The sequence below is a fragment of the Nerophis lumbriciformis genome, linkage group LG26 (genome assembly GCF_033978685.3).
Source record: "Nerophis lumbriciformis linkage group LG26, RoL_Nlum_v2.1, whole genome shotgun sequence".
Taxonomy (NCBI): domain Eukaryota; kingdom Metazoa; phylum Chordata; class Actinopteri; order Syngnathiformes; family Syngnathidae; genus Nerophis; species Nerophis lumbriciformis.
In genome coordinates this window covers 12,630,842-12,653,665 of record NC_084573.2, presented here as the reverse complement: position 1 = coordinate 12,653,665, position 22,824 = coordinate 12,630,842, and the positions used below count along the sequence as shown (strand labels likewise).

At 39.2% G+C, this 22,824-nt stretch overlaps 1 protein-coding gene across 1 annotated transcript in view; it reads left to right on the top strand.

The window, feature by feature from the left end:
* The window catches only part of LOC133623885 (rho-associated protein kinase 2-like), a 123,120-nt gene that overhangs the window by 14,508 nt on the left and 85,788 nt on the right, over positions 1-22,824 (top strand). The window contains exons 2-6 of the mRNA XM_061987352.2: positions 9,139-9,220; positions 11,308-11,408; positions 13,505-13,642; positions 18,861-19,121; positions 19,327-19,471. Coding sequence (XP_061843336.2) covers positions 9,139-9,220; positions 11,308-11,408; positions 13,505-13,642; positions 18,861-19,121; positions 19,327-19,471 — 727 coding nt within the window. The remainder of the gene's footprint in view (positions 1-9,138; positions 9,221-11,307; positions 11,409-13,504; positions 13,643-18,860; positions 19,122-19,326; positions 19,472-22,824) is intronic.

Genomic DNA, 22,824 nt, shown 5'->3' with positions numbered 1-22,824 from the left:
GGTTTGTATATCAGTTTTTATGAGTACCTTAGTATTTATTTGCAATTTATTTGTATTAATATTCACTTGTTTTCTAATAAGCCTGACCTAAGCCTATGGTTTATATGTTAAACAAATAATCTTGGTGATTAGCACATGGTTTTCCATCCATCCATTTTCTACCGCTTATTCCCATTGGGGTCGCGGGGGGCGCTGGAGCCTATCTCAGCTACAATCGGGCGGAAGGCGGGGTACACCCTGGACAAGTCGCCACCTCATCGCAGGGCCAACACAGATAGACAGACAACATTCACACTCACATTCACACACTAGGGCCAATTTAGTGTTGCCAATCAACTTATCCCCAGGTGCATGTCTTTGGAGGTGGGAGGAAGCCGGAGTACCCGGAGGGAACCCACGCAGTCACGGGGAGAACATGCAAACTCCACACAGAAAGATCCCGAGCCCGGGATTGAACCCAAGACTACTCAGGACCTTCGTATTGTGAGGCAGATGCACTAACCCCTCTGCCACCGTGAAGCACATGGTTTTATATAATTGAATTTGTTTAAATGTAAGTAGGTTAAATATGATTATTGAATGTGATTAAAATCACAAGTAAGTTTACTAACTCAGTGTAAATATTTGAGTGGGACCGGACCCCTCTGTAGTGGAAATGTTGAGCCTCGAGGTCAAAACAGCTAAGAACCCATGCTTTAAATGATATGCGCTTGGTGGGACCTTGAACTTCTATTTCTTTAGACCAGTGTTTGTCAACCTTTTTTGAGCCAAGGTGCATTTTTTTCATTGAAAAAATCCCGAGGCACACCACCAGCAGAAAACATTAAAAATGTGAAACGCAGCAGCCAATATTGACAGTAAAAAGTAGTTGTCGCAATTGTTGGATATGAATTCAAACCATAACCAGGCATGCATCACTATAGCTCTTGTCTCAAAGTAGGTGTACTGTCACCACCTGTCACATCACGCCGTGACTTATTTTGAGTTTTTTGCTGTTTTCCTGTGTGTAGTGTTTTAGTTCTTGTCTTGCGCTCCAATTTTGGTGGCTTTTTTCTTTTTTGTTGGTATTTTCCTGTAGCAGTTTCATGTCATCCTTTGAGCGCTATTCCCCGCACCTGCTTTGTTTTAGCAATCAAGACTATTTAAGTTGTGCGGACGCTAGCCGTCTTTGTGGGGACATTGTTGATTGTCATGCCATGTTCGGATGTACTTTGTGGACGCCGTCTCTGCTCCACACGCTGTAAGTCTTTGCTGTCGTCCAGAATTCTGTTTTTGTTTATTTTGCAGCCCGTTCAATTTTAGTTTCGTTTTGCATAGCTTTACCTAAGCTTCAATGCATTTTCTTAGGGGCATTCGCCTTTGGTTTATTTTTGGTTTGAGCATTAGATATCTTTTTACCTTCACACTGCCTTCCGCTGTCATCTGCATATTGTGATCACGACAAACCATGTTCCCGACATCTACATCTACGACATTAGCTACTTGCTACTTGGGGCGGTATAGCTAGGTTGGTAGAGTGGTCATGCCAGCAACTTGAAGGTTCCAGGTTTGATCCTCACTTCCGCCATCCTAGTCACTGCCGTTGTGTCCTTGAGCAAGACACTTTACCCACTTGGTCCCAGTGCCACCCACACTGGTTTAAATGTAACTTAGTTATTGGGTTTCACTATGTAAAGCGCTTTGAGTCACTAGAGAAAAGTGCTATATACATATAATTCACACTTCACTTCACTGCCACCTACTGATATGGAAGAGTATAACATGGTTAAACTGCCAAGCTCTCGACAACACAGACACTCAACAACGGCACATTATTGGCGGATTATAAGACCCAACCTCCGAGCTGATGATTTTAGGTTGTCCTGAAGAATTTGGAGGTAATCCTCCTTTTTCGTTGTCCCATTTACTCTCTGTAAAGCACCAGTTCCATTGGCAGCAAAACAGGCCCAGACCACCATGCTTGACGGTAGGGGTGGTGTTCCTGGGATTAAAGGCCTCACCATGTCTCCTCCAAACATATTGCTGGGTATTGTGGCCAAACAGCTAACTTTTCCTCCAGAAGGTCTTATCTTTGTCCATGTGATTTCAGATGACGTGTACATGACGAAATGATAATAATAATAATAATAATAATATATTTTATTTGTATCGCACTTTACATTTTAACAACAAATCTCATAATGTGCTACAGAGTAAAAACATAATCAAAGCATTAAAACAAGACAGTAAAAAAAATATATATAAAAAAATAGTTGCATGCTTTTTTAAAAAGGTAGGTTTAGCCCTTTTTTGAAGGTATCTATGGGGACCGGCAGCGACGTAATTGATTAAACAAAATGGTAATAGTGGATTATCGGGATATATTTTATTCTGCAGTGTTAAAAAGAAGAACGATGTACACTGAAAAGCGTGACCACTAACCCTGATCAGATCCGAACCGTGGATTTCGTAAACCGTTCCACCCCAAAGCGGTAAGTATCGTAACTCTGCGTCTTAACACAGATCAAAAGCACTTGGTCTGCCAGACAATAAGAAGACATAGCCGGAAGGATCTGTGTATACAGTAGTCACACCCCTGTAAATACTACGGGCGTAATGTTATTTATTCTTTGGATTGGTGTGATCGTTATGAGCCTTGAGCAGCGATACTACTAAGAGGACAAAGATTGAACACCCTCTCCTGTTGTTTGGTAGCATATCGCCTTCCCTGTGAAATACGTAAACCATGGATGTCTAAATTGTGGCCTGGATTCAGCTCATTTGTTGTGGCACATTGTAGAAATAAAATAAACACAAAACGGCGCAATGTAACAAGAAATAGCTGAAATATTGTATTGATATCACATATATCTTTATATATACTGTATGTACAACTTTTTGAAAAATTATATTCACATGCATCTTGGCCAATTATGCAAATTGGTGGATGATTACATCCAGACCTCACATCTCCACAAATACCTTAAACTCCTGTGGGGAGACACGACTATTACCGAAAAAAATTCAGTCAAACGGTTCAATCTTGAGGGATTTCTGATGTTGCACTGTAATGCGTCACTGTAGAATTATGTGGCAATATTTTAGTGGGGGACTATTTGTGCTCAAATATGACATACTCCATTGTGTTTTCTGTCTTATTTTGGTAACACACCGACAGCTACACACTGTGCGTAATAGCAGCCTGAGTCTAAAGCCATAAGCTGTTTGTCCCACAATAAATAGCCTGTGAGCATGCGATCTATTTCCACCCGTCTACAGTTCAGGGGAGATCTCTCCTCACCGTTGCTATTTTGAGGTGCAGAATTGTTCCAGATGCTTCCCTCTGTCGGCTCGGGCACAAGTTTGCCGACAATCGGGCCACGGCGCTTTGACTCCAAGTTGAAACCTGATGCCGCTGATTAAAGTATCACTCCATCTTATCCGTCTTGTCTTTTAATAAAGAAACAAGGAAGTCACAATCTTCGTTCAATGAATGTTCTGCCATTTGTCATCCCCAAAGTAAGAACTGAACTGGGCAAGAAAGCATTTAGGTTTTTAGCACCGAAGGCTTGGAATAACCTACAATCGAATCTTCAACTTCAAACCCTTGTTACCAGAGGTGGGTAGAGTAACCAGAAATTGTACTCAAGTAAGAGTACTGTTACTTTAGAGATTTATTACTCAAGTAAAAGTAAGGAGTAGTCACCCAAATATTTACTTGAGTAAAAGTAAAAAGTATGTTGTGAAAAAACTACTCAAGTACTGAGTAACTGATGAGTAACATATACACACACATATATATATATACATACACGCATATATATATATATATATATATATATATATATATATATATATATATACATACATATATATATATATATATATACATTATATATATATATATATATATATATATATATATATACACACACACACACACACATATATATATATATATACACATATATATATATACATACATTGATATATACAGTATATAATTTATAATTTATTTATTTTGCCGTTTTTGTTTACATGTTAAAGGTGTTTTAATGAATATACATGCATGTTTAACACATATAGATTCCTTTCTTTCATGAAAACAAGAATATAAGTTGGTGTATTACCTGATTCTGATGACTTGCATTGATTGGAATCAGACAGTAGTGATGATAACGTCCACGTTTTCAAATGGAGGAGAAAAAAAGTTCCTCCTTTCTGTCTAATACCACATGAAAGTGGTTGGTTTTTGGCTTCTTATTTGTCCAGCTTCCATATTCGTTTTTATACACTTTACAAGAAATGCATTGGCGGCAAACTCCGTAGCTTGCTAGCTTGTTTGCGCTGGCTTTCGGAGACTCTTATTTTGAAAGCGCAGGCGCGATGGAGCGGCACTTTTATTGTGAAGACAGGAGCTTTTGACGGTTGAAATAAAAAATGGTCTTTTTTCCTTCACAGTTTTGATTGATTGATTGGAACTTTTATTAGTAGATTGCACATATCCCGTACAATTGACCACTAAATGGTAACACCCCAATAAGTTTTTCAACTTGTTTAAGTCAGGTCATGTGACCACCTGGCTCTGTTTGATTGGTCCAACGTCACCAGTGACTGCATCTGATTGGTGGAACGGAGTGAACGTCACCAGTGACTGTATTTGTTGAAACGCAGGCACTATGAAGGTCTGTTTGACAGACCAAAACAAACAAAGCGTGCATTAACAGATCGATCAAAATTAGTAGCGAGTAGAGAGCTGAATGTAGATAAAAGTAGCGGAGTAAAAGTAGCGTTTCTTCTCTATAAATATACTCAAGTAAAAGTAAAAGTATGTTGCATTAAAACTACTCTTAGAAGTACAATTTATCCCAAAAGTTACTCAAGTAGATGTAACGGAGTAAATGTAGCGCGTTACTACCCGCCTCTGCTTGTTACATTAAGTGAGTTTAAAGCTTCTGTGAAAAGATTGCAGTCTACCTTGTCTGTATGCACAAGTTTTAATGTTGTACATTTGATGTTTTATGTGTTGTTTACTGTTTTTAATGTAACCTTGCTGCTGCCCTCTTGGCCAGGTCTCCCTTGGAAAATACATCTTTGATCTCAATGGGTTTTTACCTGGTTAAATAAATTGATGGCACAAGCAGGGCCAACGCGTTCAGCCCACCGCCATACACACACCTGTCCTGCAAGCCCGTATAGTTCTATCACAAAAAATGTTTCATCCAACCTCCACTTTACTATTTTGTTAATGGGTAACATCAAAATCTTGATTTGGTTCTTTTCTCAAGACCGTATGTTCCTGGTAGTAACTTGTTTTAGAGTCCCTGTTGGTACTGAATCCTGGCTATTGCTCAAAGCGGGATGTTTGCATGGATGTATAGTAGCTCAGCTTGCTATTGCATGCTTGTCTTCCTCAGACAGCTAACTAGTTAGGACTGATGGACAATTCACTGTGTGCCTTGCATTTCGTCAGCTGGGATAGGCTCCATCTCATTTGTGACCCTGAATGTGACCCTAGGGATGGGCGATCTGTATCGCAATGTACTTACGATAATTATATATTTCATATGTTATTTGACATATAAATGACATTAGAATCGTTTCAAAACAGGTTACAAAGGCTTCTAACTTAGCTGCTTATGTATGTGGTACATATTGCATCATTTTAGTTTGTGTTATTTTCTCAAAATGATCATTAATCTACTTGTTCATTTACCGTTCATAGCTGGATACTTTCTGCTGTTATGCAGATTTGTCTACACTTCTGTTAAAGTGTATTAAGCACTTGTTTGGCTACTTTACATTAGTTTTGGGCGATACTACAAATGTGTGTGTCGATCCAATACCAAGTAGTTACAGGGGTAGCAATGGCCATAACAACAATGTTTATTCTAAAAATGTTTAGATTGTTGTATGATTCCAGTTTTGATCACAACTGTAATCCGACAAAACACAGAATGGCAGTGTAACAATATAAATTCAGATTATTATTATATTATTTCTTTAATACGGTTTTATTATGGTACATATACAATTTATAATGAAGTCAGTAGTGCAAAATACCTAAAAAGAAAAAGAAAAAACTGCTATAGGCTTTTACTTCCCGAGTTTGTAAACAATAACAAAAATGACGAAAACGATAATACAAAAATATCGATCTAATCATTGTGGTATCATTATTTGTTTGTTTGTATTCAAGAGCTCTAGCTTAGCGGTTAGCATGACTTCATCTATCCTACATTGTGTAGTGTAGCATGTTTAGCTATTCCTTGTCCTCCAGTAAGAAATGATACTTGTAAAATAAATCGACAGGTTATATGCTTAGTAAGGGTGTAACGGTACACAGAAATCTCGTTTCGGTACGTACCTCGGTTTAGAGGTCACGGTTCGGTTCATTTTCGGTACAGTAAAAAAACAACAAAATATACATTTTCTGGTTATTTATTTAGCAAATTTGTAAACAATGGATTTATCCTTTTAACATTGGGAACACTATAATAATTCTGCCCAAAAACAGAAATAGCTGTGTGTGTGACGGATGTGAGCCACCACTAGGCTGATCAGTGCAACCGCAGGCAGTCATGAATGCTAAGCATAACAATAACATACATATACACACAGGGTCCATTGCCAGGGTTAATGCAGTCAACATATATAAAATAAAAACTAAATAAAACTAAATAAGTTAAGGCTCAGAATTGGTTTCTTAACAAAACCTTTCTACATATAAAGTGCAACATTAAACTGCTGCAAGTTGTTGCTCAGATTAAATATAATGACAAAACTTGTCTTCTACGTATAAAAAGTGCAACATTAAACAGTTTCAAGTCAACTCAGCCTCAGATTTTTTTTTTTTTTTCTCCCAGCCTTTCACTCAATCTTCATGTTTTTTGCCCGAAAAATCAGTTTATCCACATTGTCTGCAGAAAGAGCAGACCTGTGTCTCCAGCTGTGGAAAATACCCTTTCGCTGGGCATGGAGGTAGCAGGTATGGCGAGGTAGTCCCTGGCTAACTTGGCAGTAAGAGGATACAGTATATGGGCTCATTGTTCTTCCACCATAGAAGTGGGTCAAAATCTAGTTTTTAATGCAATATGGTCTTAAATCTGCTGCTATAAAAATATTTGTTATTGCTTTAGCCCTGCCTGACTCGCCGAGGAGAGGCTGCTTGAATGCGGTGGGGAGCTGTGTTTGCACCATGCTCGTATTTCTCTTCGTTGAAGCGATGTTCACTTGGGGGTGGTGCCGCTTCAAATGGGTTAGCATGTTTGACGTGTTGTCAGAAGCATACCCTAGTGCTGCTGAACAATGTCGGCAAACCGCTTTTGCTTTGTCCACCTCTCGTCCTCCATTGTTGTATCGCACTGCGAAGCCGAAGTTTTCCCAAACGAGGCAGGAAGGTCTTCCAGCTCTGGCTTTTACATGTTGTCGTAGCCCGGTCATTGCTAGCATGCCGCGTGTTGTGCCTCGGTGTGCATTGTTTACACAACGTGTGGTACGCTACTTAATATGTCCGTGTGGAAACTCGTTTGGTGCACCTCCGTTCCGAACGAAACCCCCCGTACCGAAACGGTTCAATACAAATACACGTACCGTTACACTCTTAATGCTTAGTAATTTCAAATCTGCACTGGAGATTAACGTAGTGTCCATCACAAGGACGATACGTTATGTTGAAGTCACCTTCCTCCACTTGTCGATGTCAAATTTGCGGGACACACACCGAATGTGTCCTTGACATACATTATCACAGTATTAAAATATCGTCGGCCATCATTTATATTGTACATTAAAATGTTCTTTACCTTCCCCATGTTTAGTGTCTTCTTTTCATCATGTTTAAAGGGGAACATTATCACCAGACCTATGTAAGCGTCAATATATACCTTGATGTTGCAGAAAAAAGACCATATATTTTTTAACCGATTTCCGAACTCTAAATGGGTGAATTTTGGTGAATTAAACGCTTTTCTAATATTCGCTCTCGGAGCGATGACGTCACAACGGGAAGCAATCCGCCATTTTCTCAAATACCGAGTCAAATCAGCTCTGTTATTTTCCGTTTTTTTCGACTGTTTTCCGTACCTTGGAGACATCATGCCTCGTCGGTGTGTTGTCGGAGGGTGTAACAACACGAACAGGGACGGATTCAAGTTGCACCAGTGGCCCAAAGATGCGAAAGTGGCAAGAAATTGGACGTTTGTTCCGCACACTTTACCGACGAAAGCTATGCTACGACAGAGATGGCAAGAATGTGTGGATATCCTGCTACATTCAAAGCAGATGCATTTCCAACGATAAAGTCAAAGAAATCTGCCGCCAGACCCCCATTGAATCTGCCGGAGTGTGTGAGCAATTCAGGGACAAAGGACCCCGGTAGCACGGCAAGCAATGGCGGCGGTTTGTTCCCGCATACGAGCGAGCTAAACCCCCTATCACCCGAGCTTCCCTGGCCTGCTGACATCAACTCCAAAACTGGACAGATCAGCTTTCAGGAAAAGAGCGCGGATGAGGGTATGTCTACAGAATATATTAATTGATGAAAATTGGGCTGTCTGCACTCTCAAAGTGCATGTTGTTGCCAAATGTATTTCATATGCTGTAAACCTAGTTCATAGTTGTTAGTTTCCTTTAATGCCAAACAAACACATACCAATCGTTGGTTAGAAGGCGATCGCCGAATTCGTCCTCGCTTTCTCCCGTGTCGCTGGCTGTCGTGTCGTTTTCGTCGGTTTCGCTTGCATACGGTTCAAACCGATATGGCTCAATAGCTTCAGTTTCTTCTTCAATTTCGTTTCCGCTACCTGCCTCCACACTACAACCATCCGTTTCAATACATTCGTAATCTGTTGAATCGCTTAAGCCGCTGAAATCCGAGTCTGAATCCGAGCTAATGTCGCTATAGCTTGCTGTTCTTTCCGCCATGTTTGTTTGTGTTGGCTTCACTATGTGACGTCACAGGAAAATGGACGAGTGTTTATAACGATGGTTAAAATCAGGCACTTTGAAGCTTTTTTTAGGGATATTGCGTGATGGGTAAAATTTTGAAAAAAACTTCGAAAAATATAATAAGCCACTGGGAACTGATTTTTAATGGTTTTAACAATTCTGAAATTGTGATAATGTTCCCCTTTAACTGTTTTTCTGTTTTCCCCGCAGGATTCCATAAATGCCTTGGCCCATGACCTCAACTACCCTGCTCTACGGAAGAACAAGAACATTGAAACCTTTTTGAGTCGATGTAAGAGCTGCTTTGTTGATGAAAATATACAATTGTTACATTTCTGTTTGTACCAGCAAGACGTGTGTACTTCACTCATCTTTCCACTCCAATATCAAGGTCGCATTCATTAGTGCAGTGTTTTTCAACCACTCGTGTGCCGTGAGATACAGTCTGGTGTGCCGTGGGAGATTATCTAATTTCACCTATTTGGGTTAAAAATTATTTTTTGCAAACCAGTAATTATAATTTGCAAATGATGTGTTGTTGTTGAGTGTCGGTGCTGTCTAGAGCTTGGCAGAGTAACCGTGTAATACTCTTCCATATCAGTAGGTGGCAGCCGGTAGCTAATTGCTTTGTAGATGTCGGAAACAGCGGGAGGTGTCTAATGCTTAAACCAAAAATAAACAAAAGGTGAGTGCCCCTAAGAAAAGGCATTAAAGCTTAGGGATGGCTATGCAGAACTAAACTAAAACTGAACTGGCTGCAAAGTAAAAAAAAATCAGAATGCTGGACGACAGCAAAGACTTACAGTGGCGCAAAGACGGCGTCCACAATGTATGTCCGAACATGACATGACAATCAATGTCCCCATAAAGAAGGATGAAAACAACTGAAATATACTTGATTGCTAAAACAAAGTAGATTCAAAGGAAGACATGAAACTGCTACAAGGCTTGGTTAGCCCCCCAGAATTTTTTAATAATGAATGAGGGAAAAACGGAAATTTTAGTTTTTGGGTCGGCCCATTGCAAAATGATGTGCGTCCCAAAGTCACCAGCCTTGGCGTCACTATAGACAGCCATTTTAAACTTGACACACAAGTCAATGGCGTTTTAAAATCGTGTTTTTATCATCTTCGTCTTTTAGCAAAGGTTTTTTTCTTTTAACCTTTTTGAGCAAGTCGAGCATGCTTTTATTTTAAGTCGCCTGGACTACTGCAATGCACTTTATGCTGGCATAAGCCAAAAAACTCTCTCCCGGTTGCAGTTAGTCCAGAACGCGGCAGCATGACTTTTAACAGGGGCCAGGAAACGCCAGCATATAACCCCAATTCTTGAGAGTTTACACTGGCTCCCTGTTCATTTTAGAGTTGATTTTAAAACCTTGCTGTTAGCTTTTAAAGCTTTACATGGACTGGCACCTCATTATATCTCGGACCTCATCCAAATTTACACACCTGCGCACGCTCTGTGGTCCGAGAGCCAGCTCCAGCTGGCGGTGCCCAAGACCAGACTTAAATCCAGGGGAGACAGGGCCTCTGTGGTCGGCCCTAGTCTCTGGAACACTCTGCCCCTCCGTGTTCAAACTGCTCCCACAGTGGAGTGTTTTAAGTCTCGTCTTAAGACCCACTTTTATTCTTTGGCTTTTAACACTACGTGAGTTGTGTGGTCCTCTGTCCTCTGTTGTCCTCTGTGTTTTTTTTTAAATTTTGATTTCTATTTACTGTTTTAATTGGTTTTACCCTTTAAAATCGTTTTTAATCATATTTATTTTTACATTGTTTTTATATTGGTTTTATATTTATTTTTTTAATTTTTTTATTCAGTCATTGGTGGAGCTAAGGATAATATTTGAATATTGTTTTTAATATTGTTGTGCAGCACTTTGGAAACATTTGTGTTGTTTAAATGTGCTATATAAGTAAAGTGGATTGGATTGGATTGCTACAGGAAAATACCAAAAAAAGAGAAAAAGTCACCAAAATAGGAGCGCAAGACAAGAACTAAAACACTACACACAGGAAAACAGCAAAAAAGTCAAAATAAGTCATGGCGTGATGTGACAGGTGGTGACAGTACACCTACTTTGAGACAAAAGCTACAGTATAGTGATGCATGCTTGGTTATGGTTAAAAGTCATACCCAACAATTGTGACAACGACTTTTTACTGTCAACTGAGTTTCGTTTTTTTAATGATGTCTGCTGGTGGTGTGCCTCTGGATTTTTTCAACGCAAAAAATGTGTCTTGGCTCAAAAAAGGTTGAAAAACACAGCATTAGTGCAATGAAAGCCCAGATTTTAACAGCTGATCCTCTTCTTTTAACCACAATGATTGAAACTTGACCGTTGTATCGCCATGGTAACGCGCACATCTCTCCTCGCAGATGAAAAGGCAGTGAGCCATCTGCGCGAGCTGCAGGTCAAGTTGGAAGACTTCGAAAAGGTGAAGCTGATCGGAAGAGGAGCTTATGGAGAAGTGCAGCTGGTGAGATCTTGATGAATTAGACTTAAATAAACTTTAATGATCCACAAGGGAAATTGTTCAACACAGTAGCTCAGTTACAATGATGGAAAGTGTAAGGATGGAAAGGACAATGCAGGTATAAATAGACTAATATAGCGATAAAAAAATCTAACATATATACGAATATATACATAATTTGTGTACAGAATAATATATTTGCAACAGTTGATATTCTAGTTTCAAGTATGTTTTACTCAATATAGGTCATAACATCTCAGCAAGAAGCTGTAATATCTTACTGACATCATTTAGGACCAAAACCCTTAAAACAAGTAAAACACTCTAACATAAAATCTGCTTAGTGAGAAGAATTATCTTATCAGACAGAAATTAAGCAAATATCACCCTTATTTGAGATATTTAATCTTACGTAGATTTCAGTTTTTGCAGTGCATGTGGTCCACCGAATGCTCAGGGAGTTTGTGTGTTTGGTCAGACACATGAAAAATGGTTAGTCTACCTAATTTGTGAAGCTTCAAACCTATTCACAAGGCCTTCTTATGTGACACTACATGCTTGAGTGTTTTGTTGGGCAAACATGTCCAGACAGGAGCAAAGTGTGGGAGAACATAATAATAGAGAGGGGGTTGGGGGGGGCGTGTGTCAGCTTGTCGTTCTCCAGACTTGTGCCTTAATTGTGACCTCGCGTCTCTTTCTCTGGCGCTCGTGTTTTCTCGATCCCGGTGACATTGTTCTGGTACGCTCGTTTCTTTAAAGGGGAACATTATCACCAGACCTATGTAAGCGTAAATATATACCTTGATGTTGCAGAAAAAAGACCATATATTTTTTTTTAACCGATTTCCGAACTCTAAATGGGTGAATTTTGGCGAATTAAACGCCTTTCTAATATTCGCTCTCAGAGCGATGACGTCACAACGTGGCGTCACATCGGGAAGCAATCCGCCATTTTCTCAAACACCGAGTCAAATCAGCTCTGTTATTTCCCGTTTTTTCGACTGTTTTCCGTACCTTGGAGACATCATGCCTCGTCGGTGTGTTGTCGGCGGGTGTAACAACACGAACAGGGACGGATTCAAGTTGCACCAGTGGCCCAAAGATGCGAAAATGGCAAGAAATTGGACGTTTGTTCCGCACACTTTACCGACGAAAGCTATGTTACAACAGAGATGGCAAGAATGTGTGGATATCCTACGACACTCAAAGCAGATGCATTTCCAACGATAAAGTCAAAGAAATCTCCCGCCAGACCTCCATTGAATCTGCCGGAGTGTGTGAGCAATTCAGGGACAAAAGACCTCGGTAGCACGGCAAGCAATGGCGGCAGTTTGTTCCCGCAGACGAGCGAGCTAAACCCCCTATCGACCCTAGCTTCCCTGGCCTGCTGACATCAACTCCAAAACTGGACAGATCAGCTTTCAGGAAAAGAGCGCGGATGAGGGTATGTCTACAGAATATATTAATTGATGAAAATTGGGCTGTCTGCACTCTCAAAGTGCATGTTGTTGCCAAATGTATTTCATATGCTGAAAACCTAGTTCATAGTTGTTAGTTTCCTTTAATGCCAAACAAACACATACCAATCGTTGGTTAGAAGGCGATCGCCGAATTCGTCCTCGCTTTCTCCCGTGTCGCTGGCTGTCGTGTCGTTTTCGTCGGTTTCGCTTGCATACGGTTCAAACCGATATGGCTCAATAGCTTCAGTTTCTTCTTCAATTTCGTTTTCGCTGCTTGCCTCCACACTACAACCATCCGTTTCAATACATGCGTAATCTGTTGAATCGCTTTAGCCACTGAAATCCGAGTCTGAATCCGAGCTAATGTCGCTATAGCTTGCTGTTCTTCCCGCCATGTTTGTTTGTGTTGGCTTCACTATGTGACGTCACAGGAAAATGGACGGGTGTATATAACGATGGTTAAAATCAGGCACTTTGAAGCTTTTTTTAGGGATATTGCGTGATGGGTAAAATTTTGAAAAAAACTTCGAAAAATATAATAAGCCACTGGGAACTGATTTTTAATGGTTTTAACAATTCTGAAATTGTGATAATGTTCCCCTTTAACGTCTTTCCCCCCCTCCCCTGCCTCTGTTGTAGGTGCGACACAAGGCCTCTCGCAAGGTTTACGCCATGAAGCAGCTCAACAAATTTGAGATGATCAAGCGGTCGGACTCGGCTTTCTTCTGGGAGGAGAGGCACATCATGGCCTTCTCGAACAGCCCCTGGGTGGTGCAGGTGAATACATGTACATTTGTATCATGCTTATTCTAACACTCACCGAAGTCTAATTGTGGTGGAGTCAAAATCCCTCAATTAAGTACAAGTCAGTTTACACTGTATGCCTTCACTGCAAAAAGTCAGTGCTCACAAACAAGAAAAAAAAATACAAAAATGAGGGGTATTTTATTTGAACTGAGCAAAATTATCTGCCAATAGAACAAGCAAATTTGGCTTGTCAAGACTTTCCAAAACAAGTCAAATTAAAGCTGCAAGCAGCGATGGACAGGACCGACTTTGACGGCACATAAAATCCAAACCGGAGCAGTAATTAAAACTCTTTGGTCAACTTTTAATCAGAAGGGTTCAATCTCTCTCCTGTGCTAGTTTGAAGCCGACACGACAAACGAGCTCAGAGGAGATAATGTTTGAAAAAAGGTGACCGGTTTTTACAAAACTTTTGTTTTGAAGGGGGAATAACAAACTTCCTGTTGATTTTTGCTGGGGGTTGTCAATATTTGAAATGTAGGTCTAAGTAAGACCTACATAGAGGTTTTTGTTTCATGTCTCTAAGACGTTCCTACTGGAAGTTACAGGCAGTTTTGTCTGTGTTTTCTTCCTAGGAGCAGTTTTGTCTGTGTTTTATTCCTAGGGGCCGCTAGAGCGCATTTTTGAGTTTTGGGGCTAGGTTTTTTTGATTAGATCGCAATTTTTGCCAGTCCTGATGTGTGTCTCAAATATGATGAGTTTTAAAGTATGTTAAGGGGGTCAAATTACAGCTCAAAGAGGCGGCGGTATAATAATAATAACAACTTTTGTTTTGAAGGGGGGATTGCAAACTTCCTGTTGATTTTTGCTGGGGGTTGTCAGTATTTGAAATGTAGGTCTAAGTAAGACCTACATAGAGGTTTTTGTTTCATGTTTCTAAGACGTTCCTACTGGAAGTTACAGTCAGTTTTGTCTGTGTTTTCTTCCTAGGAGCAGTTTTGTCTGTGTTTTATTCCTAGGGGCCGCTAGAGCACATTTTTGAGTTTTGGGGCTAGGTTTTTTTGATTAGATCGCAATTTTTGCCAGTCCTGATGTGTGTGTCAAATATGGTGAGTTTTAAAGCATGTTAAGGGGGTCAAATTACAGCTCAAAGAGGCGGCGGTATAATAATAATAACAACTTTTGTTTTGAAGGGGGATTGCATACTTCCTGTTGATTTTTGCTGGGGTTTGTCAGTGTATGAAATGTAGGTCTAAGTGAGACCTACATAGAGGTTTTTGTTTCATGTCTCTAAGACAGTCCTACTGGAAGTTACAGGCAGTTTTGTCTGAGTTTTCTTCCTAGGAGCAGTTGTGACTGTGTTTTCTTCTTAGGGGGCGCTAGAGCGCAATTTTGAGTTTTGGGGTTGGGTTTTTTTTATTACATCGCAATTTTTGCAAGTCCTGATGTGTGTGTCCAGTTTGGTGAGTTTTGAAGCATGTTAAGGGGGGTCAAATTACAGCTCAAAGAGGCAAAAGTGACTGTTTTTACAAAACTTTTGTTTTGAAGGGGGAATTGCCAACTTCCTGTTGATTTTTGCTGAAGGATGTCAATGTATGAAATCTAGGTCTAAGTCAGATCTACTTAGAGGTTTTTGTTTTCATGTCTCTACGACATTCCTACTGGAAGTTACAAGCAGTTTTGTCTGTGTTTTTTCCGAGGGGGCGCTAGAGAGCAATTTTGAGTTTTGGGGTTTGGTTTTTTATTAGATGGCAATTTTTGCCAGTCCTGATGTGTGTGTCAAATATGGTGAGTTTTGAAGCATGTTAAGGGGGTCAAATTACAACTCAAAAAGGCGGCAGAATAATAATAATAAAACCTTACAAATACAATAGGGTCCTCTGTCCCAAAGGGACATTGCGGTTCCTAATTAGCTAACCTCAATGAACCCAAAAATACCTTAAAATAAGTATATTCTCACTAATAACAACTGTACTACTATATGAGTACGCATTTTCTATTGCTTCATTGAAAATAAAACAGCAAAGTCTATTTGGCTGTCATCTGTTTTAATATGAGACACAATTGTGTCAAAGTCATGATTTTTTTTTCATGCTTGAAATAAGAATTTATTACTTTAAAAAAGTAGTTTTATACTTGTGAGTGTTGATGACACAGCTTTGCATCAGTTGATATTCTAGTTTCAAGCATGTTTTACTCAATATAGGTCATCAAATCTCAGCAACAAGCTGTAATATCTTACTGAGATAATTTAGGACCAAAACCCTTAAAACAAGTAAAACACTCAAACATAAAATCTGCTTAGTGAGAAGAATTATATTATCAGACAGAAAATAAGCAAATATCACCCTTATTTGAGATATTTCATCTTACTCAGATTTCAGTTTTTGCAGTGTTGTTTGTATAGTTACTAAGTCTACCGTCTAAATCAGGGGTCTTCCAGGCCAAGGACCCCCAAACTGAAGGAGAGACAGAGCAGGGACCCCCTACTTGTGAAGTAGGAAGGCGATTCATATGGCCCCATTAGTTACGGTTTACCTGGCACATGAAACTACTTTAGCCGCCACATGTCAATAGTATTGGATATGTGTTTTGTGGCAATTCCAACTTTGACCACAGCGTCAATTGCTATGTAGAGTGGCGCTTTCCATCATCTTCAGCAGACTGTATTGCAAAATGATTAACCCCCCTTCCTCTCTAGTGAGATACACCCAGGAATGGGGCCATATGAATTAATTCCCTACTGTTTATATAGTATACAATTGTATTTTAAATTAAAACAGTCCTAAAAGTACCTTGTTGTTGTGCAATAATTTAATGTTCAAATAATACACTATAATGTGGCTAATCGCTGGCACACCAATTGCGAGCTGGCCACCAGCTTGCTAATTGCCAGCTGGAAGCTAGGGAGGCTCATTGCAAGGTGGCAACTAGAGCGCTAATCGCTAGCTATCTTAAATGCTGATATGGATATAATATAATTATTCATGTTCATATTCACTGCAACTGCACTCCGGCATGTGTATTTAAAAACATTTCAAATTGTGTAAAAATTGCATGGGAATATAAACACTGCAAAAACTGAAATTTAAGTAAGATGAAATATCTCAAATAAGGGTGATATTTGCTTATTTTTTGTCGGATAAGATAATTCTTCTCACTAAGCAGATTTTATATTAGAGTGTTTTACTTGTTTTAAGGGTTTTGGTCCTAAATGATCTCAGTAAGATATTACAGCATGTAGCTGAGATGTGATGACCTATATTGAGTAAAACATGCTTGAAACTAGAATATCAACTGTTGCAAAGCTGTGTCATCAACACTCATAAGTATAAAACTGCTTTTTTATCATTATGTCAAGATAATGACACTAGCATTTACTTCATTTAAGAATATTTTTCAACATATTGAGCAAAAAGGTCTCATTTTTTTTCTACCAAGAAAAGTGCACTTGTTATTAGTGAGAATATACTTATTTTAAGGTATTTTTGGGTTCATTGAGGTTAGCTAATTTTACTTGTTTTGGAAAGTCTTGACAAGCCGAATTTTCTTGTTCTATTGGCAGATAATTTTGCTTAGTTCAAATAAAATAGTAGTAATTTTTTTTTCTTGTTTTTGAACACTGACTTTTTGCAGTGAAGTTTTTTTTTTTTTTAAAGTGTAATCAAAAAACGATTTCACTAACCCCCCCTGCAGTACCTCTGCTGACCCCTTTGGCATCACGTACCACCTGGTGAAGACCTCTGCTCTAAATGGTTTATTTGCATGTTAAAAATGGTATTCATTCAATAAGACCAGTTTGATGTTCTTTAAATGATTAATTATACAAATAGAAAGCCATTCTATCTAGGGATGTCCGATAATGGCTTTTTGCCGATATCCGATATTGTCCAACTCTTTAATTACCGATACCGATATCAACCGATACCGATATCAACCGATATATGCCTAATTTGGACAACCAGGTATGGTGAAGATAAGGTACTTTTTTAAAAAATTGATAAAATAAGATAAATAAATTAAAAACATTTTCTTGAATAAAAAAGAAAGTAAAACAATATAAAAACAGTTACATAGAAACTAGTAATTAATGAAAATTAGTAAAATTAACGGTTAAAGGTTAGTACTATTAGTGGACCAGCAGCACGCACAATCATGTGTGCTTACGGACTGTATCCCTTGCAGACTGTATTGATATATATTGATATATAATGTAGGAACCAGAATATTAATAACAGAAAGAAACAACCCTTTTGTGTGAATGAGTGTAAATGGGAGAGGGAGATTTTTTGGGTTGGTGCACTAATTGTAAGTGTATCTTGTGTTTTTTATGTTGATTAAATAAAAAAAAAATTAAAAAACGATACTGATAATAAAAAAAACGATACCGATAATTTCCGATATTACATTTTAACGCATTTATCGGCCGATAATATCGGCAGGCCGATAATATCGGACATCTCTAATTCTATCCCTTTAATTCCTCAGTGCAAAAGTCAAGGCATGAATGACCTATGGCCCCCGGGATGATATTTGATTAGTATTAAACCAGGCCCGCAGGCCACAGCCACCTGCTGCTGTTTTGCACGCACCAATACTCCATCAGTGTTGGCGCTAGGACCCAGGGACCCCATCAAGTCATAAAAACGGGGTCCCACAGTACATTTTTGGAGTCCACCTTTTTTTGTAACCGTTTTGAAAACAAATAAATCCCGTTATATCTCACATTCTATATAGTGTTTTGGAAAAAAGGTTGTCATGAACGTTACTTAATTTGTTAAAATGATACAAAAGAAAACACATTTTTATGCATATATAAATGTACTCAGTTATAAACATTCATTCACTTTCTTCTTTCCTTCACGGTACTTTTTTCTATATTTTTATTGTAATATTTTCAGAATGTGTTTGCTCTATTTTTGGCCAAAGTAAATCAAAGAAAACAATCTGAAGTTGTCTTTATTTTTTAGTTTTAATGCCATGGTTTTAATAGTCCGGCCCGCGTGTGCACAGATTTTCCTCCATGCGGCCCCTGAGCTAAAATGACTTTGACACCCCTGCTTTAATTCATCCTTAAAGCTGTATAAAAACCCCAGAAGACATCATTTGCCTTTTAAACAAATTAACACTAATGTGTTTATCACTTGCAGTATAGTTGCAATGTGCACTAGTGGTGGGTTCAAAATAAACAGCTGCACAAACGTGTAACGTGTGTGTGTGTGTGTGTGTGTGTGTGTGTCTTTCATAGCTGTGCTGTGCCTTCCAAGATGACCGTCACCTCTACATGGCGATGGAGTTCATGCCGGGTGGTGACATGGTCAACCTCACCATGAATTACGACCTACCGGAGAAGTGGGTTCGCTTCTACACGGCCGAGGTAGTGCTGGGCCTGGATGCCATCCACTCAATGGGTTTCATCCACCGCGACATCAAACCAGACAACATGCTGCTCGACCAGCACGGACACCTCAAGCTGGCTGACTTTGGCACGTGCATGAAGATGGATTCTGTAAGTTGCCATCTTTTGAGTGTTCTCAACCCCACAGGAGGTTTGACAGCCTTTTTAATAGCTCAACTGCACCATCTAGTGTTTGGATATGACACTAAATCACAGCTTTTTTTTTTAACATCAGGAGGCTTTGCCACCCTTTCAAAAACATCCCTTAAATGTAATTTCTTTCTTTCCACTTATTGTGTTTTCTGTGCGTTCAAAGACAGGCATGGTGCACTCTGACACCGCCGTAGGCACACCCGACTACATCTCCCCTGAGGTGCTCCAATCTCAGGGTGGCGAAGGTCACTATGGACGGGAGTGCGACTGGTGGGCTGTTGGCATCGTTCTATATGAGCTGTTCGTAGGTGAGTTACCTCTTGTGCGGCCATATCATCTGCATTTACCGTATTTTCCGGACCATAGGGCGCACCGGTAGGGATGATGCTCGAAACCGGTTTTCCCGGTTGTTCGATAAGAAAAGAACCGAGTCCTCGGACTCGAATCCCTTTTTGAGAACCGGTACCCGTTATCGAGACCACTATAGTAGAGAAAAAGAGTTGGTTCTTTATTCCCGTCCCAACAAGAAATGCCCCGTGTGACATCACAAGAAATGACGTCACGTAGCTCAGTCATTTGTCACGGTGGGGTGCAGCGTGCTGCGGTTAGTTCCCGGGACGCAAAACTGACGGCTCCGGACGAAAGCGTGCAGTAGAGATGCGCGGATAGGCAATTATTTCATCCGCAACCGCATCACAAAAGTCGTCATCCATCCGCCATCCACCCGAACCAACATTTTATCAAAACCACACCCGCCCGCCATCCGCCAGTTGTTATATATCTAATATAGATAAGGCTGCAGCTAACGATTATTTTTCTATCGATTAATCTATAGATTATTTTTTCGATTAATCGGTTAATCTATAGATTTTTTTTTTCGATTAATCTATAGATTATTTTTCCTTTTACCGATTATTTTTTTTATTTAAAATGAAGATGAAAAAATAAATGTTGGCCAGTTTTTTCAAAAGGCATGACTTTTATATACAAAAAAAAAAGTATGGCCACTCAGTCAACATTGACAACAACATGACAAAATATTCTGTAACAATGTAAATATTTAAAACTTTTAACATTTAACAAAATTAAAAGTAGCTTATTTGCTTTTTAATGTGCAAATATAAAAGTAAACATCCAGTGCAAATCTTAATATTCTGCAATAGTATAAGCATTTCTAAAGTAAAAGTATTGCTTATTTTGCTTTAAAATGTGCAAAAATAAAGATAAACATCCAATACAAAAAAGTGCAAAACGAAATATTCTGTAACAGTGTAAACATTTCAACAAAAGTAAAAGTATTGCTTATTTTGCTTAATAACACAACAATGATAGTATGATTAAAGTGAAAATTAATTGTTGGTTTGTACATAGTATATGTAACTGTTAATGTTGTAAAAGGTATTTGCACAACTAATTAACGTTAGCGTTAAAGAGGAGCGCGTCTTTGTAAACACTGAACAGGCACGCCAAACGCGCCTCTCAGAGCGAAACAGTGTTTTAGTTTATGAATTTACAACGCAGATACAAATGACACATTCATGATTTTGTGTAATGATGACAACGTATACTCACGCGGACGATTGACTAGTTGATGGTGATGGCAAGAACGCTGTCGGGTGTTTTCTTTTCAAATGTTCCTTCATAGCCGTTGTGCAACAACTGTCAAGTGTTTTGCTTTTTTCGCTGTGCTTATCCCACACTTGAAGGGATGTACCAATGCTGAATGTGGCTTCTGGATTTCACTCAAAAGACCAGACCGTAGTTACTTTTTCCTTTTATTTTCCTTTAGTTTGCAACAGTTTTTCCAACCAAGAAACAGCTTCTTTTTTCTTCTTTAGTCTTTTTAGCAGTCTTTAGCAGTGTTAATAGACTTTAGTTTCTTTAGCTGTCATTAGCTGTCTTTAGTAGCCTTTAGTAGCCTTTAGTAGCCTTTAGCTTCTTTAGTAGGTGAAAAACCTTTAAGGACAAAACACCACAAGATTAACATGCTGTAAAAAATCAATCAATTATCAATCCCATAATTTACAACTATTAATTAGGCTATCAAACTCTTAACCATTAAACAAGTGCAAGAAAATGGACACATCTTTTCCCTTTAAGTTAAAACAGATTTTAAATAAATTGTCTCAACATAAATGCACCAAGATACATATAAAATACATTTAACACCAGAAACACAATAGATAAATGCAACAGAAAACCCAATATGCAAATACATAAATACCTAACCAATTAACCACCTATTTAGATACATATTTAAAATCCATATTCAATATAAATATATTATTAATTTAGCAGTGAAACACTCAATCTTAAACGCTGTCTACTGGTAGAAAAATGCCCCTTTTTCTACGCCCTCACCAACACAGTTAAATCCAACACTTTAAATTGAGCGACTTCACCCTCCTGATGAAGCAAACTGCTCCAACATTTATCAAACTAAGCAAAGAATATCAACACTAAACAACAGTTACATAACACACTGTGTGTATTTAGCCTCCAGACTAAGCACGCTACATGCACACAACCCCCCACCCCCATCTCACCAGCGCAACAGGTGCGCCACACCCACGAAGAGAAATATTAAATCTTACATACTTTTGGCACAACTCTGGGTTTTCTGTAATGAACTAAACCTTTTTCCACTCTGCGCTGGCGTCTTTTGTACTCCTTGATTTGACACAGCGGTCTAATTACCGGGCTCGCGCACCAGCAGATGAGACAGGAGCGCCCCGCGTTATACCTGCGCGCGAACGTAAACTGATCGGCTCTGATTTTATAAGCCGACTGGCCGAAATAATGCCGAATTATATACATTACCTGGGGTTGCCTAGGTGAATAGGAATGCGGATGTGCTCTAAGATAAAATATAATTTTATTAAGTGGGGTTTGGCTGGTTGCTAAACAGCCACGGTTGCGAGCTCGCGCTTCAGCTGACGAGACAGCTGTTCACCGCTACAACATTATTAGGCCGTTTATTGAAATACTACCACACTTTTGACGACTTTTGGCGTGCTTTTTTTCCCTCGCTCGCACCGCTCGCATCATCTGCTTTGCGCTCCGCCATGACGGCAGTGTGACGTAAATATGCGACACGTCGAAGCATAAAAACGACGTCGACGTATTTACGTAACCGATGACGTCGACTACGTCGACGCGTCGTTTCAGCCTTAAATATAGACGATGCAAGGCATTAGTGAGGTTATAAACCTTTTGCCTGTTAAAGAAAGGAGACTGATCCAATGCAGCAGAGACTGCGTGCCACGCATTAATATATCTTGGCCACGCATTAGTGGCTAAGATATATTAATGCGTGATAATATTATTTATCATTATTATAATATTATTGTCATTTCCATTAAGAAAGTGTTGACTATTGTTGCCAATGCCCTCAGATCAGGAGTGCGTTCCTCACACTTTGTGTGCGCAGTTCCAGCAAGCAGAACGAGGCTTTTAAGAAGTTAAAACAATGTTTTAGAAAGACTAGGCCTATATTTTCGTTAGGTAAAAAAAATGTTCTGAATTTATTTCAATGAATATTAACTTGTTAACGTTATAATGCTCAAATAGGGACGAGGGCGGGGTGCACAGTGAAACAGTGAACAATTTTGCGACAAAGATGAACCTTTATTGATTGATCTGCAGCCATGACAAAATATCA